Genomic DNA, 27407 nt, shown 5'->3' on the forward strand with positions numbered 1-27407 from the left:
GACCCTATGTAGCATGACTTTGCCTCTATGTAGGGCTTATGAAGACTCTGCATGCTATCCTTTATAAGTTGTAGTCTGGGAATGTTTTGACTGTCTCTCTGTACCCCCAGCTGGCCCTGCTGAGTGTGTCGTGCTGTGACTCCCGGGGGATCCAGGGTCCCCCCTCTAAACAGGCCCTCTGGTCAGTCACCTGTAAAGGAGACGTCTTTGTCTGTGAGCCTTCACCTAGCCTGGAGACCTGTCCCTACCCCACACCCTGCGATCAGATGTAAGACACGTCCTCTGGGCTGTTATCAATGCTTTATAAAGGCTTGATAAAAATATGATGGATTTATTATTTGTAGATAAAAAGATATTAGATTAATCAGATGTATGCACTTAACAACTGAATAGTCTTGACTGTCTGAATATCTTTGACTGTCTGAATAGTCATGACTGTCTGAATATATTTGACTGTCTGAATAGCCTTGACTGTCTGAATATCTTTGACTGTCTGAATAGTCATGACTGTCTGAATATATTTGACTGTCTGAATAGTCATGACTGTCTGAATATCTTTGGCTGTCTGAATAGCCTTGACTGTCTGAATAGCCTTGACTGTCTGAATAGCCTTGACTGTCTGAATAGCCTTGACTGTCTGAATATCTTTGACTGTCTGAATAGTCATGACTGTCTGAATATATTTGACTGTCTGAATAGCCTTGACTGTCTGAATATCTTTGACTGTCTGAATAGTCATGACTGTCTGAATATATTTGACTGTCTGAATAGTCATGACTGTCTGAATATCTTTGGCTGTCTGAATAGCCTTGACTGTCTGAATAGCCTTGACTGTCTGAATATATTTGACTGTCTGAATAGCCTTGACTGTCTGAATATCTTTGACTGTCTGAATAGTCATGACTGTCTGAATATATTTGACTGTCTGAATAGTCATGACTGTCTGAATATCTTTGGCTGTCTGAATAGCCTTGACTGTCTGAATAGCCTTGACTGTCTGAATAGCCTTGACTGTCTGAATATCTTTGATTGTCTGAATAGCCTTGACTGTCTGAATATCTTTGACTGTCTGAATAGTCATGACTGTCTGAATATATTTGACTGTCTGAATATCTTTGATTGTCTGAATAGCCTTGACTGTCTGAATATCTTTGACTGTCTGAATAGTCATGACTGTCTGAATATATTTGACTGTCTGAATATCTTTGACTGTCTGAATAGCCTTGACTGTCTGAATAGCCTTGACTGTATGAATAGCCTTGAGTGTCTGAATAGTCATGACTGTCTGAATATCTTTGACTGTCTGAATAGCCTTGACTGTCTGAATAGCCTTGACTGTCTGAATAGCCTTGAGTGTCTGAATATATTTGACTGTCTGAATAGCCTTGACTGTCTGAATATATTTGACTGTCTGAATAGTCATGACTGTCTGAATATATTTGACTGTCTGAATAGCCTTGACTGTCTGAATAGCCTTGACTGTCTGAATAGCCTTGACTGTATGAATAGCCTTGAGTGTCTGAATAGCCTTGACTGTCTGAATAGCCTTGACTGTCTGAATAGCCTTGACTGTCTGAATAGCCTTGAGTGTCTGAATAGCCTTGACTGTCTGAATAGTCTTGAGTGTCTGAATAGCCTTGACTGTCTGAATAGCCTTGACTGTCTGAATAGCCTTGACTGTCTGAATAGCCTTGAGTGTCTGAATAGCCTTGACTGTCTGTATAGCTTTGAGTGTCTGAATAGCTTTGACTGTCTGAATATCCTTGAGTGTATGAATAGTCATGACTGTCTGAATATATTTGACTGTCTGAATAGCCTTGACTGTCTGAATAGCCTTGACTGTCTGAATAGCCTTGACTGTATGAATAGCCTTGAGTGTCTGAATAGCCTTGACTGTCTGAATAGCCTTGACTGTCTGAATAGCCTTGACTGTCTGAATAGCCTTGAGTGTCTGAATAGCCTTGACTGTCTGAATAGTCTTGAGTGTCTGAATAGCCTTGACTGTCTGAATAGCCTTGACTGTCTGAATAGCCTTGACTGTCTGAATAGCCTTGAGTGTCTGAATAGCCTTGACTGTCTGTATAGCTTTGAGTGTCTGAATAGCTTTGACTGTCTGAATATCCTTGAGTGTATGAATAGCCTTGACTGTCTGAATAGCCTTGACTGTCTGAATAGCCTTGACTGTATGAATAGCCTTGAGTGTCTGAATAGTTTTGACTGTCTGACTAGCCTTGACTGTCTGAATAGCCTTGACTGTCTGAATAGCCTTGACTGTATGAATAGCCTTGAGTGTCTGAATAGCCTTGAGTGTCTGAATAGCCTTGACTGTCTGAATAGCCTTGACTGTCTGAATAGCCTTGACTGTCTGAATAGCCTTGACTGTCTGAATAGTCATGACTGTCTGAATATATTTGACTGTCTGAATATCTTTGACTGTCTGAATAGCCTTGACTGTCTGAATAGCCTTGACTGTCTGAATAGCCTTGACTGTATGAATAGCCTTGAGTGTCCGAATAGTCATGACTGTCTGAATATCTTTGACTGTCTGAATAGCCTTGACTGTCTGAATAGCCTTGACTGTCTGAATTGCCTTGAGTGTCTGAATATATTTGACTGTCTGAATAGCCTTGACTGTCTGAATATCTTTGACTGTCTGAATAGTCATGACTGTCTGAATATATTTGACTGTCTGAATAGCCTTGACTGTCTGAATAGCCTTGACTGTATGAATAGCCTTGAGTGTCTGAATAGCCTTGACTGTCTGAATAGTCTTGAGTGTCTGAATAGCCTTGACTGTCTGAATAGCCTTGACTGTCTGAATAGCCTTGACTGTCTGAATAGCCTTGAGTGTCTGAATAGCCTTGACTGTCTGAATAGCATTGACTGTCTGTATAGCCTTGACTGTCTGAATAGCCTTGAGTGTCTGAATAGCCTTGACTGTCTGAATAGCATTGACTGTCTGTATAGCCTTGACTGTATGAATAGCCTTGAGTGTCTGAATAGCCTTGACTGTCTGAATAGTCTTGAGTGTCTGAATAGCCTTGACTGTCTGAATAGCCTTGACTGTCTGAATAGCCTTGACTGTCTGAATAGCCTTGAGTGTCTGAATAGCCTTGACTGTCTGAATAGCATTGACTGTCTGTATAGCCTTGACTGTCTGAATAGCCTTGACTGTCTGAATAGCGTTGACTCTCTGAATAGCCTTGACTGTCTGAATAGTCTTGACTGTCTGAATAGCCTTGACTGTCTGAATAGTCTTGACTGTCTGAATAGCCTTGACTGTCTGAATAGCCTTGAATGTCTGAATAGCCTTGACTGTCTGAATAGCCTTGACTGTCTGAGTAGCCTTGAGTGTCTGAATAGCTTTAACTGTCTGAATTATCTTGACTCTGGTAAGGCGAGGGGGGGCGGTCTGTGCGTATTTGTAAACAACAGCTGGTGCACGAAATCTAAGGAGGTCTCTAGATTTTGCTCGCCTGAAGTAGAGTATTTTGTGATAAATTGCAGGCCACACTACTTGCCTAGAGAGTTTTCAGCTATACTTTTCGTGGCTGTTAATTTACCACCACAGACAGATGCTGGCACTAAGACCGCACTCAGTCAGCTGTCTGAGGAAATAAGCAAACAGGAAACCACTCACCCAGAGGCGGCGCTCCTAGTGGCCGGAGACTTTAATGCAGGGAAACTTAAATCAGTTCTACCACATTTCTATCAACATGTTAAATGTGCAACCAGAGGGAAAACAATTCTAGATCACCTGTACTCCACACACAGAGACGCGTACAAAGCTCTCCCTCGCCCTCCATTTGGTAAATCCGACCACAATTCTATCCTCCTGATTCCTGCTTACAAGCAAAAATTAAAGCAGGAAGCCCCAGTGACTGGGTCTATAAAAAAGTGGTCAGATGAAGCAGATGCTAAACTAGAGGACTGTTTTGCTATCACAGACTGGAACATGTTCCGGGATTCTTCCGATGACATTGAGGAATACACCACATCAGTCACTGGCTTTATCAATAAGTGCATTGAGGACGTCGTCCCCACAGTGACTGTACGTACATACCCGAACCAGAAGCCATGGATTACAGGCAACATTCGCACTGAGCTAAAGGTGAGAGCTGCTGCTTTCAAGGTGCGGGACTCTTACCCAGAAGCTTAGAAGAAATCCTGCTATGCCCTGCGACAAACCATCATACAGGAAAAGCGTCAATACAGGGCTAAGATTGAATCATACTACACCGGCATGTGGCAGGGCTTGCAAACTATTACAGACTACAAAGGGAAGCATAGCCGCGAGCTGCCCAGTGACACGAGCCTACCAGACAAGCTAAATCACTTCTATGCTCGCTTCGAGGCAAGCAACACTGAGGCATGCATGAGAGCATCAGCTGTTCCGAACGACGGTGTGATCACATTCTCCATAGCTGACGTGAGTAAGACCTTTAAACAGGTCAACATACACAAGGCTGCCGGGCCAGATGGATTACCAGGACGTGTGCTCCGGGCATGTGCTGACCAACTGGCAGATGTCTTCACTGACATTTTCAACATGTCCCTGATTGAGTCTGTAATACCAACATGTTTCAAGCAGACCACCATAGTCCCTGTGCCCAAGAACACGAAGGCAACCTGCCTAAATGACCCGTAGCACTCACGTCCATAGCCATGAAGTGCTTTGAAAGGCTGGTAATGGCTCACATCAACACCATTGTCTCAGAAATCCTAGACCCACTCCAATTTGCATACCGCCCAAACAGATCCACAAATGGCTACCCAGACTATTTGCATTGTTTGCCCCCCCAACCCCTCTTTTACGCTGCTGCTACTCTCTGTTTATCATATATGCATAGTCACTTTAACTATACATTCATGTACATACTACCTCAATTGGACTGACCAACCAGTGCTCCAGCACATTGGCTAACCGGGCTATCTGCATTGTGTCCCGCCACCCACCACCCGCCAGCCCCTCTTTTACGCTACTGCTACTCTCTGTTCATCATATATGCATAATCACTTTAACCATATCTACATGTACATACTACCTCAATCAGCCTGACTAACCGGTGTCTGTATGTAGCCTCGCTACTTTTATAGCCTCGCTACTTTTATAGCCTCGCTTCTGTATATAACCTGTCTTTTTACTGTTGTTTTATTTCTTTACTTACCTATTGTTCACCTAATACCTGTTTTGCACTATTGGTTAGAGCCTGTAAGTAAGCAGTTCACTGTAATACACCTGTTGTATTCGACGCACGTGACAAATAAACTTTGATTTGATTTGACTGTCTGAATAGCCTTGACTGTCTGAATAGCCTTTCAGTTAAAATGTTATACTTTTCCTTACTTTGTCTTCAACCCCACGTTGTGTGTCTGCAGGTTCTGGCATCAGGTGGGGGGCCACCTGCGTCTGGTGGAGTCTAACAGTCTGGGGGTGGTGTGGGGGGTTGGCTACGACCACACTGTCTGGGTCTACACTGGCGGCTATGGAGGGGGATTCTTGCAGGGTAAACACACTAAATATACACTAAACATAAACCTATTGGACTGGACTTAAAGCATATGTAACAGTATAGCTTCTGTCCCTCTTCTCGCCCCTACCTGGGCTCGAACCAGGGACCCTCTACACACATCAACAACAGCCACCCTCGAAGCACCGTGCCACAAAAGCCACGGCCCTTGCAGAGCAAGGGGAACAACTACTTCAAAGTCTCAGAGCGAGTGATGTCACCGATTGAAACGCTATTAGCGCGCACCACCAACTAGCCATTTCACATCAGTTACACTCACCCCCCTTTTGACCTCCTCCTTTTCCGCAGCAACCAGTGATCCGGGTCAACAGCATCAATGTGAAAGTATAGCTTCCGTCCCTCTCCTCGCCCCGAACCAGGGACCCTCTGAACACATCAACCACAGTCACTCACGAAGCATCGTTACCCATCGCGCCACAAAAGCCGCGGCCCTTGCAGAGCAAGGGAAACCACTACTTCAAGGTCTTTGAGCGAGTGACGTCACCGATTGAAATGCTATTAGCGCGCACCACCGCTAACTAGCTAGCCATTTCACATTGGTTACACATACGCTGAACATAAACCTACTGGCCTTGACTTAAAGCATACGCTAAACATAAACCTACTGGACTGGACTTAAAACATACACTAAACATCAACCTACTGGACTGGACTTAAAGCATACGCTAAATTTAAACCTCCTGGACTGGACTTAACCTTTCTGGTACAAGTGGGACAGTAGCGTCCCACCTCGACAACAGCCAGTGAAATTGCAATGCGCCAAATTCAAAACAACAGAAATCCCATAATTAAAATTTCTCGAACATACAAGTATTATACACCATTTTAAAAATAAACGTCTTGTAAATCCAACCACAGTGTCCGATTTCAAAAAGTCTTTACTGCTAAAGCACACCATGCGATTATGGTAGGTCAGCGCCTAGTCACAGAGAACCATACAGCCATTTTCCAGCCAAGGAGAGGGCTCACAAAAGTCAGAAATAGCGATTAAATTAATCACTAACCTTTGATGATCTTCATCAGATGGCACTCCCAGGACTCCATGTTAGACAATAAATGTGTGGGAACGGAGCTCGCGCTCACGGCTGCGCGTGTGACTAAACTAAAGGCTTTCAGCCAGACCACTGGTTCAAACAGCACTTATTCACTCCTCTTTCCTAGTAGAAGCCTGAAACAACGTTCTAAAGACTGTTGACATCTAGCGGAAGCCTTAGGAAGTGCAATCTGACACCATAGACACAGTATATTGGATAGGCAATCACTTGAAAAACTACAAACCTCTGATTTCCCACTTCCTGGTTGGATTTGTCTCAGGTTTTCGCCTGCCATATGAGTTCTGTTGTACTCACAGACATCATTCAAACAGTTTTAGAAACTTCAGAGTGTTTTCTATCCAAATCCACTAATACTATGCATATCCTAGCCTCTGGGCCTGAGTAGCAGGCAGTTTACTCTCGGCACGCTTTTCATCCGGATGTGAAAATACTGCCCCCTACACCAGTGAGGTTAAAGCATACACTAAACATAAACCTACTGGACTGGACTTAAAGCATACGCTAAACATAAACCTACTGGACTGGACTGAAAGCATACGCTAAACATAAACCTACTGGACTGGATTTAAAGCGTACGCTAAACATAAACCAAGTACTGTATAGCCACTAATAGGGAAACCAAACCGGGCATGTTGCAATATTTTTTTCTCAAACTGCTCACGCTGCCGAACACTAAAATAGAACTTGGTTCTTTTTGAGAAGCTTGATGCGCTGCAAGTCCTGCCTCTCCCATCTACTCATTGGTTTTCACGAGCATACAACCCCCCTATGGGTGATTGACAAGTGAACAAGGAGAGATTAATCAAAGAAACTAACCTAACTGGCCCCTAGGTTTCCCTTTTTATCTGTGGATTAATTGTTGGAGTAGAGAAACACACCATTTTCTATGACTCCGGGTCAAAATTCTACAAAGATCCAGCTAAAAACAGAACCATATGCATTTCAGGTAAAATAACCCAATGTTTATCTCCCAGCACAAATTAGCTAGCAACAGCAAGCGAGCTAAATGTCCATGAATGTTTCATACAATAGCTTTCAAGGGTTTTTCTTTATTTTTACTGTTTTCTACATTGTAGAATAATAGTGAAGACATCAAATGATGAAATAATACATATGGAATCATGTAGTGACCAAAAAAGTCTTAAACAAATCAAAATATATTTTAAATAGCCATATATTTGCTTTGATGACAGCTTTGCACACTCTTGACATTATCTCAACCAGCTTCATGAGGAATGATTTATCCAACATTCTTGAAGGAGTTGAGCACTTGTTGGTTGCATTTCCTTCACTCTTCGGTCCAACTCATCCCAAACTCTTTCAATTGTGTTGAGGTTGGGTGATTGTGGAGGCCAGGTCATCTGATGCAGCACTCCATCACTCTCCTTCTTGGTCAAATAGCCCTTACACAGCCTAGAGGTGTACAGTATGTTGGGTCATTGTCCAGTTGAAAAACAAATGATAGTCCCACTAAGCGCAAACCCGATGGGATGGTGTATCACTGCAGAATGCTGTGGTAGACATGCTGGTTAAGTGTGCCCTGAATTCTAAATAAATCACTGACAGTGTCACCACAAAGCACCCCCATGCCATTACACCTCCTCCTCCATGCTTCACGGTGGGAACCACACATGCAGAGATCATCCATTCACCTATTCTGTGTCTCACAAAGACACAGTGGTTGGAACCAAACTCCAGACCAAAGGACAGATTTCCATCGGTCTAATGTTATTGCTTGTGTTTCTTGACCCAAGCCAGTATCTTCTTCTTACTGGTGTCCTTTAGTAGGGGTTTCTTTGCAGCAATTCAACCATGAAGGCCTGATTCACGCAGTCTCTTCTGAACAGTTGATGTTGAGATGTGTCTGTTACTTGAACTTGGTGAAGCATTTATTTGGGCTGCAATTTCTGAGGCTGGTAACTCTAAAGAACTTATCCTCTGCAGCAGTGCTAACTCTGGGTCTTCCTTTCCTGAGGTGGTCCTCATGAGAGCCAGTTTCATCATATCGCTTGATGGTTTTTGTGACTGCACATGAAGAAACTTTCTTGAAATGTTGTTGAAATGTTCCATATTGACTGACCTTCATGTCTTAAAGTAATGATGGACTGTCATTTCTCTTTGCTTATTTGAGTTGTTCTTGCCATAATATGGACTTGGTCTTTTACCAAATAGGGCTATCTTCTGTATACCAACCCCTACCATGTCACAACATAACTGATTGGCTCAAACACATTAAGAAGGAAAGAAATTCCACAAATTAACTTTTAACAAGGCACAGCTGTTAATTTAAATGTATTCCAGGTGACTACCTCATGAATCTGGTTGAGAGAATGCCAAGAGTGTGCCAAGCTGTCATCAAGGCAAAGGGTGGCTACTTTGAAGAATCTCAAATATAAAATATATTTTGATTTGTTTGACTTTTTTGGTCACTACATGATTCCATATTTATTATTTCATAGTTTTGATGTCTTCACTATTATTCTAAAATGTAGAAAATAGAAAAATTAAAGAAAAATCTGAGTAGGTGTGTCCAAACTTTTGACTGGTACTGTAAGTGTTTCGACCTGTCCCCAAATGAATATAGTTGGTTCAGAGTTGGTTTTGGTATTTTAACCTGTGTGTCATGATCGCGTCTAGTGTGGATAGACAAAATCAACAGGCTCATGTCCGGGGACAGTTTGGTTAGGGTGTAAGGGTATGTTTCAACAGGCCTGGGGCCAGTTTGGTCAGGGTGTAATGGTATGTTTCAACAGGCGTACACCCGGGGCCAGTTTGGTCAGGGTGTAAGGGTATGTTTCAACAGGCGCACACTCTGGACCAGTTTGGTTAGGGTGTAAGGATATGTTTCAACAGGCGCATGCCCGGGGCAAGTTTGGTCAGGGTGTAAGGTTATGTTTCATGGCTGTTTTGTCTCAGCTCATGACTATAACCCCTCTCTTGTTTTTGTTAGGTCTGGCCAGAAGCACAGATAACATCTACACCCAGACAGATGTGAAGTGTGTCTACATTTATGAGAACCAGAGGTGGAACCCAGTCACAGGATATACCAACAGAGGCCTCCCAACAGACCGTTACATGTGGAGTGATGCAACAGGACTGCAGGAGTGTACCAAGGCCAACACCAAGCCTCCATCCCCTCATTGGACATGGGTGGGTACCAGTAACCGGACAAAACATTTCAATGTCACCCCAGGACAATATAACTTTTGAACCTGAACTAAATATGCACAGAGTGCCATTAGATGACTAAAATAGTCCTACAAAGTTTGTTCCGCTAACTGCTCTGTCTCTATCAGGTGGCAGACTGGGCCATTGACTACGGTATCTCTGGAGGGACAGACAGAGAGGGTTGGCAATATGCAGCTGATTTCCCAACGTGAGTGTATCTAACCTTCCCCAATACATATTCATTGGTCTATCTATCACATATCAAGCTGAATCTTTTCCCTGCATGAAAGTAACCATGATATGTGTTTGATTCTGTCACTATCATGTATTTTATCTCCCTCAATCTGTATGTACTCTTCCAGGTCGTATCATGGCCACAAGACCTTGAAGGACTTTGTCCGTCGTAGGCGATGGGCCAGGTACTGTATGTTACCACACAACAATCGCCCTTTTCCCTCATCACTATTTGTTTAGTAAGCACACTATGGTCTGTCCTCAATCTGCCCACTGTGTTTAAACAAGCCTGGGTTTGAGCTCTGGGGGAAAAATTGCCCGTAAGCTCAGATCTAGGATCAGCTTTACTCTACCTAAATCCTAACCTTAACCATTGGGGGAAGGAAACACAACAACTGATGTTAGATCAGTGTCTGGGGCAGAGTTTTTCAATCCTGGTCTTGGGGACCCACAGGGAGTGCATGTTTTTGCTCCAGCCCAGTATTTACACACCTATTCAACTGTTGGTACACTGGTCTAGGTGTGACTTAACTCCTATTTGAACAACCCTTGTATTTCCTCTGACAGGAAGTGTAAACTGACCACCACAGGGCCGTGGCAGGAAGTCCCACCCATCCCGTTGAGTGACGTGACCATCATCCCGTGTGGCGCTCAGAGCATTGTTGAGCCGATCCCTCTGTGGGCCATCAGTAACAAGGGAGACGTGCTCTGTAGACTGGGAGTCACCCTACTGACGCCTGCTGTGAGTCACACACACACACACAATATGTAAACATACAACACACAAGTCCACCATGAATACACAGACATTGTGGTTGATAACAGAAGTGGTTGCGTGTGTTTCTAGGGGACGTCATGGCTCCATGTGGGCACAGACCAGCCCTTTAAGTCTATCTCCATTGGTGGGGCCAGCCAGGTGTGGGCCATTGCCAGGGATGGCTCTGCCTTCTACAGGGGCTCCGTGACTGCACAGAGCCCTTCAGGTCAGTCAGAGAATCACGCAGAACCCACCGTCTCTGACAGAACCCAGGGATTCTCCTTTCAGTCCTGTGTGTCTTAATGATAATCAATAGTTCAGTCAAATCACTCAAATGTATTTCTGAAGTTGTTTTTAAATCAGCAGTTGTCACAAAGTGCTTTACAGTAATAGCTCAATGTTTGTTTTCGGGAGGAGCTTACCTCTCTCTGAGTTCTGGCTCCTATCACAGAGATGGACCTAATGATGAGAGAAGACTCTAATCACTGGCTGTTTAATGTACTATTGCCCCCTGTAGGAGACTGCTGGTACCACATCCCCTCTCCAGTCAGGCAGAAGCTCCAACAGGTGTCTGTAGGGAGGACGTCAGTCTACACAGTGGATCAACATGGTACTACAGACGAGAACGTCATGACTGACAATGACATTGACCTTTATAATTGTCAGACGTCTATTAGTTGAACCATCTCTTCTTTATTTTTTTCATGATTTTAATTTGGTGCTCTCCATCCAGGTAACCTGTGGTTCAGACAGGGCCTGACTCCTAGCTGCCCCCAGGGATCGTCATGGGAACACATCTCCAACAATGTACGCAAGGTCTCCGTAGGACCTCTGGACCAGGTGAGCAGAACCTACAATCTAAAAACTGGGTGGTTGTTGTTGGCAGTAATGAATGATAATGACTTCCTCTTTTTTCAAAATTCTAACTTCTTGACATTGCACTGTGTTGAGTAACTCAACCCTTCTCATTGTTGTTGTGTAGGTGTGGATCATAGCTGACAAGGTGCAAGGCAGCCACAGTCTGAGCTGTGGGACAGTCTGTCACCGTCTGGGGGTTCAGCCCATGGAGCCAAAGGGACAGTCGTGGGACTATGGCATCGGGGTGAGACTCTTAACCTTACCTCTAACCCTGACTCACCAACCTGCTTCTGAGACACCAATGACTTTCAATGGAAAGGTTTTCTTGGTGGGGGGGCTGTCTGACTCTCTCTATTTTTCTCTCTTGTTTTTTCTCTCTCTGTCTCGCTCTCTCTCTCTCTCTGTCTCTCTCTCTCTGTCTCTCCCTCTATTCTTCTCTTCCTCTCTCTCCTCAGGGTGGCTGGGACCACATCACTGTGAGAGGGAACTCCTTCGAGGCTCCCCGTGTCCGTATGCCCTCCCTGACACCCTCCCTTACCGCCTCCCTGACGGACCCCCTCCGCACCCATCCACCCCGCAGACCGCTCTCCTTCAGGAACATAGAGGAGAACGGGAACGCTGTCAGGTGTTAAACACACACACACGTAGAGTATTTGCCAGTGGACACTGTATCTCTGTTCTGTCTTCAGCCCAACTCTCGCTACAAAACAAAAGCCCCAATGCAACTACTCCACCACCCACACTGTACTGTAGCTCCCAGCTCCAGCCTCACCCTCTAAGTGTCTGAAGTCAAACTCTTCTTCTGTCCAATCACCTGGTTGTGTTCAATTACCTTTGAACCCTAGCTCTGTGCCCTCAGCTTGACTCAGCCAATCACCTTCTCTCTTCACAGCTAGCAGGTCATGTTCAACATTTCCCACATAGAGCACTAGTCATTTTTAAACTGTGTGACTCAGTCTTCGAACATTGCATCATCGTTATTTAAATCTGTGGTCTTAAGATAACTTTTAGTTTTATTTATTGTTATTTTTTGGTTGAATGTTTTTTTTTCTGTCTGTATGTGAATAGATGTTTTGTTTGTTATATTAGTGATAGAGTTTTCTGGGGTATTCAATGTTATTGGGCCGATGTATGATTCTGTGAAGGTGGACGATGTATGATTCTGTGAAAGTGGGCGATGTATGATTCTGTGAAAGTGGGCCATGTATGATTCTGTGAAAGTGGGCGATGTATGATTCTGTGAAGGTGGGCGATCAGTAGTGTTTACTGATTCTGTTCCAATAAGTTACTATACTTCCTACTTTGTACCTGCTGGTAACGTAGAGATTCCACTGGAGTCACAACAAAAACATTAAGGGTTTATTTACCGAGAATAATTTAGGTTATGAATCCTTTGATAGCACACGGCGCTTTTACAGTTATATGCCTTTCCCCTGAATGGTTTGTATCTGTGATGGCCACAGTGAAGAGTTTGTATGTCCATGTTCCTAGGGAGACAGTTTTTTCTATAGCATTCTTGTGTTACTCTTGAAAAGAAAGTACATATTCTTATTTTCATTAAAAAAAATGTGAATTGCTTGAAAAATGATGTCTTTGAAAGGCTTAAAAGTTCATTTGTTTGTTTCCCAGGAAAATAAGAGTTTTAACACTATAATCTGCATATTTTTCACCTCCTATGATTTTAGCAGTAATGACTGGCAGCCAACACACGTGACTGGCAGCCGACACACGTGACTGGCAGCCAACACACGTGACTGGCAGCCAACACACGTGACTGGCAGCCAACACACGTGACTGGCAGCCAACACACGTGACTGGCAGCCAACACACGTGAAGGGGTTGGTGGAAAGAACATATATATATATATATATAGTTTTTATAAATCTGAATACAAGTATAGTATAAATGTTTTCATTGTGATATTTCAAGGTTGGGTTATTGTACATTGATATATAAAAATCATAAAATATCAGTCATATTAAGTAATATTTAACTATTATCTTTAAACCACAAAGGCTGAAACTATCACGTTTGGGCATTCATTCATCTTACTGCTGTAACTGAAAGATGAAGATCCAATAGTGACTGATATACTGCAACTACAAATCATTAATTGTCCAGAAAACTGTATATCTGTGAATACTGTCACTTTATCTTCCTATGGCAGTTCATAATACAACAAGTGCATTGTTTGATAATGACACTGAGTACATACTGCTGTTACTCCAGTACAGGATTTATCCTAAAGGAGGGACACATTACACGTATGCTTTGGGATGTGAAGGGGGTACACCATAGCATGAAAATCAGAAGTCTATCGGAGGACTTTTCTCTTGAGGATTCCATTGCTTTTGTTGATTATGGTGTAAAATAGAACACTATAAGCCGGTACTGTTCCAACTCGAACAAGGGTGTTATTGAGCTGTATATGTCTTCCTTCTAATAGTGTGCATGGTCAATGTCCTCTTAATAAATGTGATTATTGATAAGGAAGATTCTCGTTTTACATTTTTCAATTCACACTTTCTTGGAGTCTCAGGCGAACTCAGGATTGCAAAGATATTACAGAAGTATCATTCAAACACACATTGTAAGAGCAACATAATTATTACATTCACCTTTCACACCACTGTTCTAATAAAATATGCCATTTTGCTGATGCATTTATTCCAGGTAACTAACAGTCATGTTTGCATACTTTCTGTGTACAAGTGGTAATTGAACCCACTATCCTGGCATTGGAAGCCCCATGCTCTACCAACATAAAAACACAAGATACCATAGGGTCATGGAGGTAAAACAACTTGGTCAACACATACTGTACATTTTGACATGTACACATATGGCTCTGTGTAGATCCTGTGGTCTAGCGATAACACTGCTAGCTGGCTTCCTCTTCCCACCAGAGACATGAGTTCAATTCCCTGCTCCAACCCTTCAAACTGTTTGTCCCACCTACCTGTCTTCCACTCTGCAATTTAATAACTGTCAACCACCCCCAAATAAAATATATACATACAAATATGTTTCTAATGATTTACACTTTAAATTACAGTGTGTATTCTTTCCCTTCCTTAAACAGTACAGTATTTGACTAAAGTCTGTGAGACAAGTATAGGGAATTATATCCTTGTCCTGTATGTGACTGTTGTGTCCAGAGGTAGTGCTCAGCTGGGAAAACAAACATTGTTCCTAAAAGGTTGAAAACAGTTATTTATCTACAGCAGGGGTGGCCTGTCCTATCTACAGCAGGGGTGGCCTGTCCTATCTACAGCAGGGGTGGCCTGTCCTATCTACAGCAGGGGTGGCCTGTCCTATCTAAAGCAGGGGTGGCCTGTCCTACATACACAGCTTGGGCCCCTGTGGGCTACAGTGTATCCTGGAGAACTATACTTTAACAATCAGTTATTTTACATTTCTGACCAATCAAGTAACTACAGTTAATCGCCAGCTAGGAAAAATGACAGGAAAATTAAAGAAAACAGATGAAATGGCGCTGGAATGTTCTTTGACTTGGTTCTCACCACATATCAGAATCAGAATCCCACGTGAGATTAACTTTAAGTTCCCCTGTTCTAGAAGTTATATCATGGTCCTTTGGGGATTCTGTCTGTCACAGCTCTGGCTAGGCCTTTGTCTAATCTGACATAGTCCACAGGCTGCTGGTGCTCTTTGCCTGTCTGTCTGTCTTCACTTGTACTCCACCATTACGTTTCTGAGAATGAATGTCAAGGGTACAGTGCTCCAAATCACCTCACCTTCTTGTTTGCTCCATTTAGTGCATGGTCAGGTATGTCACTATAGCTCACTAGCTTGTCGGAGTATAAGGCTGCATCTCAGATGACACCCTTTCCCCAATCTGTGCACTACTTTTGGCCATGGTCATAAGTAGAGTAGCAGTGTACAATATGGTAGATAGGGTTTCAGTTGAGATTCGCTCCCCAAGTCAAGCCTGGATGCTTCAACTCTTTGGCTGTGGAGTTAGCACCTGCTAGCTATTAACTTTCCTGGCTGAAGCTTTGGATCTGGGTGAGGAACTGAGGCTAGATGTTAGCTCTCCTGGCAGAAGCTGTGGATCTGGGTGAGGAACTGAGGCTAGCTGTTAGCTCTCCTGGCTGAAGCTGTGGATCTGGGTGAGGAACTGAGACTAGCTGTTAGCTCTCCTGGCTGAAGCTGTGGATCTGGGTGAGGAACTGAGGCTAACTGTTAGCTCTCCTGGCTGAAGCTGTGGATCTGGGTGAGGAACTGAGGCTAGATGTTAGCTCTCCTGGCTGAAGCTGTGGATCTGGGTGAGGAACTGAGGCTAGCTGTTAGCTCTCCTGGCTGAAGCTGTTGATCTGGGTGAGGAACTGAGGCTAGCTGTTAGCTCTCCTGGCTGAAGCTGTGGATTTGGGTGAGTAACATTGGCTAGCTGTTAGCTTTCCTGGCTGAAGCTGTGGATCTGGGTGAGGAACTGAGGCTAGCTGTTAGCTCTCCTGGCTGAAGCTGTGGATTTGGGTGAGGAACTGAGACAGGCTCTCATCCCCATCCTCCTCCAGGTGCTGCTGGTAACACTGGAGCAGTCTGGCAGCGCTAGCCTCTGTCGGTGTCTCACCAGGGGGCAGGCGGGCGCTGGATATCCCCAGGATGATGGAGGTCAGGGACTTGATGTAGTTCTCAGCCAACGTCAGCGTCTCGATCTTGGAGAGCTTCTTGTCCATTTTGACATGTGGAATGGCCTCTCTAAGAGCCTGGAAGGCGTTGTTAAGTTTGTGCATGCGCTGGCGCTCCCGCTCGTTGCTCTCCAGCCGCCGGACGTTGCGTTCTTTGTTGCTGTTGTGAGACCGTCGGTGTCTGTGGGGGCCGTGGGTGTTGCCACCGCCTCCGCCTCGCTCGCGGTCCCCGCCCCTCAGAACGCCTCTCCAGGAGCCTCCAATACGGACCGAGGCCTCAGAGCCCTCCTGTTCGCTGGTGCCTGGTTCTCTGTTCTCTGGTTCAAGGTCCAGGTCTGGCTCGGTCCAGGGTTTTCTGCATGACTTAGTCGCCTTCCCTTTAGACTTCATCCTTCAGCCTGATTTAGTTTCCCCTCTTCCTCACAACAGCCTTGAAAGACAACAGAAACAACAACTGGTTATAGAAAGGACTTGTCAACGAAGAGATAAGCAAACAAGTGGCAGTGCCTTTGCCCTGAGGGCTACAGTGTTACAGATTAGTTTAAATACTCAAGTTGGAATATGCAGTTTTTTGACCACCATTTTCCCCTTCCACTCTCAAATCAAATCATCCAATCAAATTTTATTTGTCACATGTTTACTAAATTAACTAAAGTTTAAAAAAATAAAAATAATAAAATAACAATAATGAGGCTATATATATTCATTTTTTTCATTTTTTGTATATATTTCAATCTCTTTTTTTCATTTTCAAATTAAATATACCTTTCTGCAACTCGCCTCATCCAATGTGGTACGGATCTGCTATTTTTTTTAGACCTTATAACTGGAACCTCCATCAGAGGCAAGCCATCAGAAGCCATCATTAGCTACTAGCTATTTAGTCATTGTTAGCTACTGCTGGCGGTCATTATGTTTAGCTCAGACACCAGCCATTTAGATAATACCTGCCAGTCTGCACAGCGCGCTATCAGACTTGAGCATATCAGACTGCTTTTCTCCACTACATCACCGGATTCCTGCTACAAGCTCTGGACCATTACACTGGATCATCACAGCTAGCTAGCTGCTACCGAGTGGCTATTGTGGCTAACGCCCCGGTCCAGAGGCAAGCACCAGTTAGCCTCGAGCTAGCCTCGAGCTAGGACCATCTCCCAGCTAGCCAACGAAGTACACCAACTACAATACCTCTCTTGCCAATTGGCCTGGACCCTTTGTCGACACGGAGCCCCGCCGATCCATCACGACTGGTCTACTGGCTTCTGCGTTGTGGATGACGGTGAAGACCCATCTGCTGGCCCCGGCCCGCTAGCTTTCTGAACGCTGTGTCTCCCGCTCGCCTAGCGTAGTAACGACTACCGAACGGCTCCCTGTTTCATCTATTGCTGCTCATTGGCCCCAGTGATCACTCAACTACACTGCTGATGCCTGCTGGACTGTTCATTAACACTGTACTTAATTTTGTTTATCTGTCGGCCCCAGCCTCGAACACAGGCCCTGTGTGTAGCTAACTGACCCCCTCTGCCCATTCATCACCATTTACCCGTTGTTGTTGTCTTAGCTGTTTACCCGTTGTTGTCTTACCCTTTGTTGTCTTAGCTCCCTCAATCAACACCTGTGATTGCTTTATGCCTCTCACTAATGTCAATATGCCTTGTATACTGTTGTTTAGGGCAGCTCTCATTGTTTTATTTTACTGCGGAGCCCCTAGTCCCGCTCAACATGCCTTAGATAGCCCCCTTGTCCCACTCCCACACATGCGGAGACCTCACCTAGCTTAACTGGTGCCTCCAGAGATGCAACCTCTCTCATCGTCACTCAATGCCTAGGTTTACCTCCACTGTACTCGCACCCTACCATACCCTTGTCTGTACATTATGCCCTGAATCTATCCTACTACGCCCAGAAATCTGCTCCTTTTATTCTCTTTTCCCAATGCACTAGACGACCATTTCCTATACCCGTACCCTGATCCTACTCCTCCTCTGTTCCTCTGGTGGTATAGAGGTTAACCCAGGCCCTGTGTGTCCCCAGGCGCTCTCATTTGTTGACTTCTGTAACCATAAAATCCTTGGGTTCATGCATGTTAACATCAGCCCCCTCCCTAAGTTTGCTTTATTCACTGGTTTAGCACACTCTGCCAACCCTGATGTCCTAGCCGTGTCTGAATCCTAGTTTAGGAAGACCACCAAAAATTCAAATATGTTCATCCCAAACTACAACATTTTCCATCAAGATAGAACTGCTAAAGGGGGCGGAGTTGCAATCTACTGAAGAGATAGCCTGCAGAGTTCTGTCATAGTATCCAGGTCAATGCTCAAGCAGCTCAAGCTTCTACTTTTAAAATTCCATCTCTCCAGAAATAAGTCTCTCACTGTTGCCGCTTGCTCCCAGCTGTGCCCTGGACACCATATGTGAAATGATTGCCCCCAATCTATCTCCAGAGTTCGTACTGTTAGGTGACCTAAACTGGGATATGCTTAACACCCCGGCCGTCCTACAATCTAAGCTAGATTCCCTCAATCTCACACAAATGATCAAGGAACCTACCAGGTACAACCCAAAATCCATAAGCATGGGCACCCTCATAGATATCATCCTAACCAACCTGCCCTCTAAATACACCTCTGCTGTTTTCAACTAGGATCTCAGCAACAACTGCCTCATTGCCTGCGTCCGTTATAGGTCCCCGGTCAAACAACCACCCCGCATCACTGTCAAACACTCCCACTTCTGCGAGTAGGCCTTTCTAATCGACCTGGCCTGAGTATCCTGGAAGGATATTGACCTCATCCCGTCAGTAGAGGATGCATGGTTGTTCTTTAAAAGTGCTTTCCTCACCATCTTAAATAATCATGCCCCTTTCAAAAAATGTAGAACTTAGAACAGATATCTTGGTTCACTCCAGACTTGACTGCCCTTGACCAGCACAAAAACATCCCGTGGCGTACTGCACTAGCATCGAATAGTCCCCACGATATGCAACTTTTCAGCGAAGTCAGTAACCAATATACACAGTCAGTTAGGAAAGCAAAGGCTAGCTTTTTCAAACAGAAATGTGCATCTTGCAGCACTAATTCCAAAATGTTTTGGAACACTGTAAAGTCCATGGAGAATAAGAGCACCTCCTCCCAGCTGCCCACTGCACTGAGGCTAGGAAACACTGTCACCACCGATAAATCCACGATAATCGAGAATTTCAATAAGCATTTCTCTATGGCTGGCCATGCTTTCCACCTGGCTACCCCAACCTCGGCCAACACCTCTGCACCCCCAGCAGCAACTGGCCAAAGCCCCCCCACTTCTCCTTCACCCAAATCCAGACCGCTAATGTTCTGAAAGAGCTGCAAAACCTGGATCCCTACAAATCAGCTGGACGAGACAATCTGGACCCTCTCTTTCTAAAATTATCCTCCACCATGGTTGCAACCCCTATTACTAGTCTGTTCAAACTCTTTTTCGTATCGTCTGAGATTCCTAAAGATTGGAAAGCGGCCACGGTCATCCCCCTCTTCAAAGGGGGAGACACTCTAGACCCAAACTGTTACAGACCTATATCCATCCTGCCCTGCCTTTCTAAAGTCTTCGAAGGCCAAGTTAACAAACCGAGCACCGACCGTTTCAAATCCCACCATACCTTCTCCCCTATGCAATCCGGTTTCCAAGCTGGTCACGGGTGCACCTCAGCCACACTCAAGGTCCTAAACAATATCTTAACCGCCAACGATAAAAGACAGTACTATGCAGCCGTCTTCATCGACCTGGCCAAGGCTTTCGACTCTGTCAATCCCCATATTCTTATCGGCAGACCCAATGCCTTGGTTTCTCCAATTGACTGCCTCGCCTTGTCCAGTAACTACTTCTCAGATAGAGCTCAGTGCTTCAAATCGGAGGGCCTGTTATCTGGGACATCTGGCAGTCTCTATGGGTGTGCCACAGGGTTCAATTCTCGGGCCGACTCTTTTCTCTGTATATATCAATGATGTCACTCTTGCTGCGGGTGATTCTTTGATCCACCTCTACGCAGACGACACTATTCTGTATACTTCTGGCCCTTCTTTGGACACTGTTAACTAACCTCCAGACAAGCTTCAATGCCATACAACTCTCCTTCTGTGGCCTCCAACTGCTCTTAAACACTAGTAAAACTAAATGCATGCTCTTCAACCAATCGCTGCCCACACTCGCCCGCCCGACTAGCATCACCACTCTGGACAGTTCTGACTTAGAATATGTGGACAACTACAAATACCTAGGTGTCTGGTTAGACTGTAAACTCTCCTTCCAGACTCACATTAAATATCTCCAATCCAAAATTAAATCTAGAATCAGCCTCCTATTTCGCAACAAAGCCTCTACTCATGCTGCCAAACATACCCTTGCAAAACTGACTATCCTACCGATCCTTGACTAAAAATAGCCTCCAACACTCTACTCAGCAAATTGGATGCAGTCTATTTGGCTGGTACTCGCTACATATTTGTCGCCAAACCCACTGGCTCCAGCTCTTCTATACGTCTCTGCTAGGTAAAACTCCGCCTTATCTCAGATCAGTGGTCACCGTAGCAACACCCACCCGTAGCACGCGCTCCAGCAGGTATATTTCACGGGTCCTCCCCAAAGCCAACACCTACTTTGGCCGCTTTCCTTCCAGGATTCTCTGCTGCCAATGACTGGAACGAATTGCAAAAATCACTGAAGTTGGAGACTCATATCTCCCTCGCTAACTTTAAGTGCCAGCTGTCAGAGCAGCTTACCGATTGTTGCAGCTGTACATAGCCCATCTGTAAATAGCCCATCCAACTACCTACCTAATCCCCATATTTGTTTTTATTTTTCTGCTCTTTTGCACACCAGTGTTTCTACTTGCATATCCTCATCTGCACATATATCACTCCAGTGTTAATTGCTCAAATGTAATTACTTCACCACTATGGCCTATTTACTGCCTTACCTCCTTACTTCATTTGCACACACTGTATACAGATTTTTCTATTGTGTTATTGACTGTACATTTCCTTATCCCATATGTAACTCTTTCTTGTTGTTTTTGTCGCACTGTTTTGCTTTATCTTGGCCAGGTCGCAGTTGGCCTACCTGACCTACCTGGTTAAATAAAGGGGAAATATTTGTATTTTAAATAAAACTATACAGGGGGTACTTGAGTTTGCGTCCTTATTACTCAGAAAAACAACTACAAATTGACAAACCCAAGTTCTAAAATCAAATCAAACTTCATCACATGCGCCGAATTCAACAAGTGTAAACCTCACCGTGAAATGCTGATTACACTGTAATTACATTGTAATTAGCTAATGGAACTAAACCTGCTGTTTATGATGATTAATGATGAGTTATATATGTTATATTACAATAAGACAGAAATATGGCCTTTTTAGAATTGTTTTTATTCAGTTTTAAATGAAGATGTATTTTCTTTTGACGTGAAGAAAAATGTAAGAAACACAGTGTCTATCTAATCAGCCAGTGTGTGAAAATGCTATAATGTAATCTCCACCTGTCTTATCCTACTGTAGGTTACCCAGGCCTCCAGATAATACCCAACTCAAGGTTACACTCTTTTAACACAGACAGGAGACAGAAAAGTACAGCACAATTTTGGGGAGAGAGATGTTACCCTTGTGTACTCCATCTCATAACTTAAAGGGGAAATCTGCACTTCAAACAACAAAGCGCCACCCCGCCACAGATTTGGTAAACAGCTGAGGGCTGGCGCTGAAGAAATGTTACCACTTTCAAATTCAGAAACAGAGCTATGAATGCAAGCACTGACCATCCATGATATCACAGTTATAGTTTTAGACATGCCTTGAGACTATACATTGTTGGTTTACAATTAAATCGTTTACAAACAATTGAGTAAAACAAGCATATATTTTGGATTCTGATGGGGTACGACAGTTGCATGTAGCAATCGCAGATGTAGCAATCACAGATTGCTCCTTTAAATTGCAGATCACTGTGTGAGATTAACAGTAAACCTGTCTGAGATATAGGCTATCTATGATGTGAAATGTGTGTCTGTGTGGAGGCTGTTGGCCTACTGGTATGCTTCATCAGACGCCATTCATGTAACATGGTAAAAGGTGAAATCACTGCAAGGGGCTATTCTGCTATACAGCAAGTTATTCTAACAGTTTTTTCACAGCATAAAACCAACTACATACTGTAGTATTTACAGAAATTATACATTCAGTATTATTTCATTGTGATGATGAGTTGGGTAACAAAGTAACACTTTTAGGCTTTTGCTTATTATGAAAAGATTATTAAGGTTAGATTGATAATATTTTTATACAAACAACATACATATGGCAAATTTTATTTAACAAGTAAAAAAGTTTTAAATATAGAGGTCAAAATAATTTGCAACCCTGTTTTCAATAACTTTCAATAGCTCACATTGCGAGGATAATGGCACTGAGCCTTTTTCTAAAACGTTATATGAAATTAGAGAACACATAAGGAGGGATCTTAGATCTCTCGCCTCAGGTAGAGTACCTCAAGCTGTAGACCACACTATCTACCAAGAGACTTTTCATCTGTATTTTTCGTAGCTGTCTATTTACCACCACAAACCGATGTCGGCACTAAGACCACACTCAACAAGCTGTATAAGGCCATAGGGAAACAAGAAAATGCTCATCCAGAGGCGGCGCTCCTAGTGGCTGGGGACATTAATGCAAGCAAACTTAAATCCATTTAACCAAATTTCTACCAGCATGTCACATATGCAACCAGAGGGAAAAAAAACTCTAGACCACCTTTTCTCCACACACAGAGACGCGTACAAAGCTCTACCCTGCCCTCCATTTGGCAAATCTATCCATAATTCGATCCTCCTGATTCCTTCTTACAAGCAAAAACTAAAGCAGGAAGTACCCGTGACTCGCTCAATACGGAAGTGGTCAGATGACGCAGATGCTACGCTACAAGACTGTTTTGCTAGCACAGACTGGAATATGTTCCCGGGATTTATCCGATGGCATTGAGGAGTATACCACCTCAGTCACTGGCTTCATAAATAAGTGTATCGATGACGTCGTCCCCTCAATGACCGTACGTACATATCCCAACCAGAAGTCATGGATTACATGGAGCGGAACACTAATCCAGACGCTTATCAGAAATGTTTGAATGATGCTGAGGAGCAATGCTGTTACATCCAATGATTGTTTGCCTGAGGCTGTTGATGAGCAGGTGCTTGTACGTGTGTACACATTCTCTTTTTCCTATTTTGTTAATTTTGTTGATTGATTATGCATTGGGGGATGGTGGCTTGGGAGGGTTTGGGGTTGGGGAATGGAGGGAGGGTTGTTGTTTTTTTCGGGGTGGGGGCGTGGTTCTCGGGATGGTTGAGGTGCAGCTCTCGGGGAACTGTGGGATATTGGATGGTTGGTGGCCTGGCGGTTAGAAGCATAGCCGGTGGCAGATAGGTCGCTGGTTCGAGCTCCCATTTTGACTTGGTGGGAGATCTGTCGATGTTCCCTTTTGAGTCACTCTGGATGTGAGTCTGTTAGATGACTGAATGCATGGTAAATGATGAGCGGCTTCACTGTATGTTTTAATATTTTTTATCCCGCTATAGCCTCAGACGAACCATCAAACAGGCAAAGCGTCAATACAGGACAATGATTGAATCCTACTACACCGGCTCTGACGCTCGTCGGATGTGGCAGGGCTTGAAAACTATTATGGATTACAAAGGGAAACCCGGGCCCGAGCTGCCCAGTGACGCGCGGCCGAAGAGCTCTTGTTTTAATGTAATCTGACCATAGCACAGATTCTAATCCAAGTGCCAATGCCATTTAGCAATGTGGATCTTCCAGTATGACAATAACCCCAAGCGCACATCAAAATCCACAAAGAAATGGTTAAATGACCACAAAATCAGCATTTTGCAATGGCCATCTCAGTCTCCGGATTTGAACCCAATTGAAACCCTGTGGTTTGAATTGAAAAGGAGAGTCCATTAGTGCACGGATATCAAGGACCTGGAAAGATTCTGTATGGAGGAGTGGACTAAGATCCCTCCCAATGTGTCCTCCAATCTCATAAAACATGTTAGAAAAAGGCTCAGTGCAGTTATCCTCGATAGGTGAGGTATTGAAATCTATTGAAAACAAGCATACCAATCATATTTTTTAAAATATATATATTACTTGTTACACAAAATATCTTTCTCTGAGCAATTGTATTAGTATAAAATAATAAAATGTTCCTCCTTTCTTGAGCATACAATATAGCTCAGTATTTGTATTATTTATTTTATACAATGTTTTTTTTGCTAATCTTTACCAAGGGTGCCAATAATTACGGACTGGACTGTATATCATGTTTTTCAGTAAGAAATGCTATTTTTATTTGAATAGTTAAAAAAACTGTGAATGTCTTAAATTGATATAACTTCATTGGATTTCTATGAAGAAAAAATGGAATGGACAACAAATTGAAACTTAACTTACCTTTCAAGTGAAAGTAAGATTCCCCTGTATGTAGAAGAATAGTTTTCACCATGGAACATCGATAATATCTTCAGAATGCACGTTTTGCTTAAGTGGTAGAAGCGTCTGAGGTTCCACTCCGAGGATGAAGATAACTGTAAACATGTGAGGTACCTGTTGCTGCTGTAATGTACACGTAGCGCTCGCTTAGCCAATGGGAGTGCGCTCCAACTCCGGACATGGTCATCTGTGCCCTGCGCTACCAAAAGCCTCGTTTACACCTGGTCTAACATGCGTCCTTTGTCCTGATCTTATACGCATTCTGATTGTGCCCACAGTGAAGCCGTTGCATAAATGCAGTGGTGGAAGAAGTAGATGTAAAGATAACCTTAATTGAAAATGACTCAAGTAAAAGTGAATGTCCCCCAGCAAAACACTACTTGAGTAAAAGTCTAAAAGTATTTGGTTTTCAATATACTTAAGTATCAAAAGTGAAAGTATAAATAAATTCACATACAGTATATTGCCGTCATTGTAAATTAGAATTTGTTCTTAACTGACTTGCCTAGTTAAATAAAGGTTAAAAATAAATAAATACAAAAATAAATAATACATTAAGCAAACCAGATGGCAAAATCGTTTTTATTTTATTTTGATTTACTGATTATTTATTTACTCTTACTCTTTACTCCAGCTCCAGCACTCAGACATCATTTACAAATGAAGCATTTGTGTTTAGTGAATCCGCCAGATCAGAGGCAGTAGGGATAACCATTTTCCTGTCCTTCTAAGTATTCAGAATGTAACGAGTACTTTTGGGTGTCAGAGAAAACGTATGGAGTAAAAAGTACATTATTTTCATTAGGAATGAAATGAAGTAAAAGTAAAAGCTGTCAAAAATATAAATAGTAAAGTACAGATACCCCCAAAAAATGACTGATGTAGTACTTTAAAGTATTTTTTACTTCAGTACTTTATGCCACTGCATAAATGTGTCTCTTCTCCGTCCACTTTGTCCACATTGTGACCAGATATCATGGTCCCTCCCTGTATGCAAATTATGCAAATTATTTGAAAAACCGCTCTGGAGGTGGTCAGGAAGATAATATCACAATTAGATCACAATGAGAATGTGGACATGCTCAAGACTGTTAGAAGCAGGTATAAACAGGGCTAAAACTGCACTTTGTCAAAATCAAGTAGAGGCTTTCCACATGTCAGTCCACTTGTTGCACCTGCCCATTAATTGTCAGAGGGATATAACATGATTTTTTATGTTGGTTAATCTATTTTAACTGTTTATTTTTCTATTTGCATTCACATCTCAGTGTGTGTGTGTTATGTTATGGTATGTTGTGGTCATCAGACACCTCGGTTACTGTTAATGTGTTCTAGACTAATCCTTATTGTTATGTTGTGGTCATCAGACCCCTCTGTTACTGTTAATGTGTTCTAGACTAATCCTTGTTGTTATGTTGTGGTCATCAGACCCCTCTGTTACTGTTAATGTGTTCTAGACTAATCCTTGTTGTTATGTTGTGGTCATCAGACCCCTCTGTTACTGTTAATGTGTTCTAGACTAATCCTTGTTGTTATGTTGTGGTCATCAGACCCCTCTGTTACTGTTAATGTGTTCTAGACTAATTCTTATTGGGATACAGGCAGACATAGCCCTGAAAGGTCAACAACTGACTCTTGGTGGTACAGCAACTTGAAAAGGGATGGTTTACACCCCTGTAGTTGGACCCCTGGTCTATAAATTGTAAAGGGAGAATGTGTAGTGTTCACTAGCGGTGAAACAGCAAGGTCCCACTGTTGAACTCTTCTGTTTATTTGGGTGTTTGTCTTCATTCAGCAAACACACTTAGTCTTCCTTTCCCAGCGGTGGATCCTGGGGTAAACACAAGAAAGTCAGTCAGACTTCTGTATGAAATAGTGGTTCCACAAACATACCTACCGGTATCTAAAGAGAATGTCAGACACAGGTGAGCAGCTCCCAGCAGCAAAATGGACACGGGTGATGTATGTATGTATGTATGTGTGTATGTGTGTGTGCGTGTGTGGGTGCGTGCGTGCGTGCGTGTGTGCCTGCCTGCCTGCCTGTCTGTCTGTCTGTCTGTCATATTAGGATACAGTTTTTGTATTTTTATTCTTGTATGGCTATTGTTTAGCCTCTAGTTCATTCTGTGTTATTTAAATTCTAATATATGAATCATATTTGTCCGTCCGTCCGTGTGTTACAGCATAGTATTACTTATCACTGAGTTATGCTTCACAGTAGGCAAGGGGAAACCAATCAAAGGAAAACTCTGTATAGAAGTATTTGTTTACTCGTTTCTTGTATTTACAATATCATGGTATTATCAGTACAGAAGTTAGTAGTTAGCCTAAATAATTTCCAAAAACCTGATGAACATTTTCTTACATTTTGAATATGCGGGCAGTCTTGTCTTTCTCACACTTTATGAGTGAATCAAACCATCTCCATTGGTGGACTCCATTTAGTCAATGCAGGATTATCAGGTCACCATTGTTATGGTTCCTCTTCCTGTTCGGGCCGCGTTCGGGCGGTCGTCGTCGCCGGCCTACTAGCTGCCACCGATCCCCTTTTCTGTTTCAGTTAGTTTTGTCTGATTAGTGTCACCTGTTTCTTGTTTAGGTTTTGTTTTTGGGCTATTTAAACCCGG

General features: G+C 43.3%; 2 protein-coding genes and 1 long non-coding RNA gene across 7 annotated transcripts in view; 1 reads left to right on the top strand and 2 right to left on the bottom strand.

Moving 5' to 3' along the window:
• LOC110502913 (tectonin beta-propeller repeat-containing protein 1) overlaps positions 1–14093 on the top strand; it is a 26094-nt gene extending 12001 nt beyond the window's left edge. For 2 of the 3 annotated variants that reach the window (XM_036960685.1, XM_036960686.1), the window contains exons 14-24: positions 111–268; positions 5380–5507; positions 9537–9736; positions 9883–9962; positions 10117–10173; positions 10556–10730; positions 10836–10971; positions 11263–11355; positions 11479–11585; positions 11728–11847; positions 12059–14093. In XM_036960685.1, coding sequence (XP_036816580.1) covers positions 111–268; positions 5380–5507; positions 9537–9736; positions 9883–9962; positions 10117–10173; positions 10556–10730; positions 10836–10971; positions 11263–11355; positions 11479–11585; positions 11728–11847; positions 12059–12235 — 1431 coding nt within the window. In that variant the 3' untranslated portion in view covers positions 12236–14093. The remainder of the gene's footprint in view (positions 1–110; positions 269–5379; positions 5508–9536; positions 9737–9882; positions 9963–10116; positions 10174–10555; positions 10731–10835; positions 10972–11262; positions 11356–11478; positions 11586–11727; positions 11848–12058) is intronic. The other variant, XR_005039227.1, reaches the window with a different exon arrangement.
• A 156-nt stretch (positions 14094–14249) lies between these two features.
• LOC110503138 (class A basic helix-loop-helix protein 15-like) lies at positions 14250–24884 on the bottom strand. The gene is made up of 2 exons (XM_021581475.2): positions 24742–24884; positions 14250–16685 (listed from the first exon to the last, which is right to left on the bottom strand). Exon 2 carries the CDS (start codon positions 16643–16645, stop codon positions 16070–16072), a length of 576 nt encoding a protein of 191 aa, XP_021437150.2. The 5' UTR covers positions 16646–16685; positions 24742–24884; the 3' UTR covers positions 14250–16069.
• A 498-nt stretch (positions 24885–25382) lies between these two features.
• Positions 25383–27407, bottom strand: part of LOC110502914 — a 29035-nt gene continuing 27010 nt past the window's right edge. For all 3 annotated transcript variants that reach the window (XR_005039230.1, XR_005039231.1, XR_005039229.1), the window contains one exon: positions 25383–26611. This is a non-coding gene — a long non-coding RNA (uncharacterized LOC110502914). The remainder of the gene's footprint in view (positions 26612–27407) is intronic.

Source organism: Oncorhynchus mykiss, chromosome 23, assembly GCF_013265735.2.
Source record: "Oncorhynchus mykiss isolate Arlee chromosome 23, USDA_OmykA_1.1, whole genome shotgun sequence".
NCBI classification, from domain to species: domain Eukaryota; kingdom Metazoa; phylum Chordata; class Actinopteri; order Salmoniformes; family Salmonidae; genus Oncorhynchus; species Oncorhynchus mykiss.

Bases quoted from the DNA above. Each gene is read 5' to 3' on its own strand.
- LOC110503138 (XM_021581475.2), bottom strand. From the start codon at position 16,645: ATGAAGTCTAAAGGGAAGGCGACTAAGTCATGCAGAAAACCCTGGACC.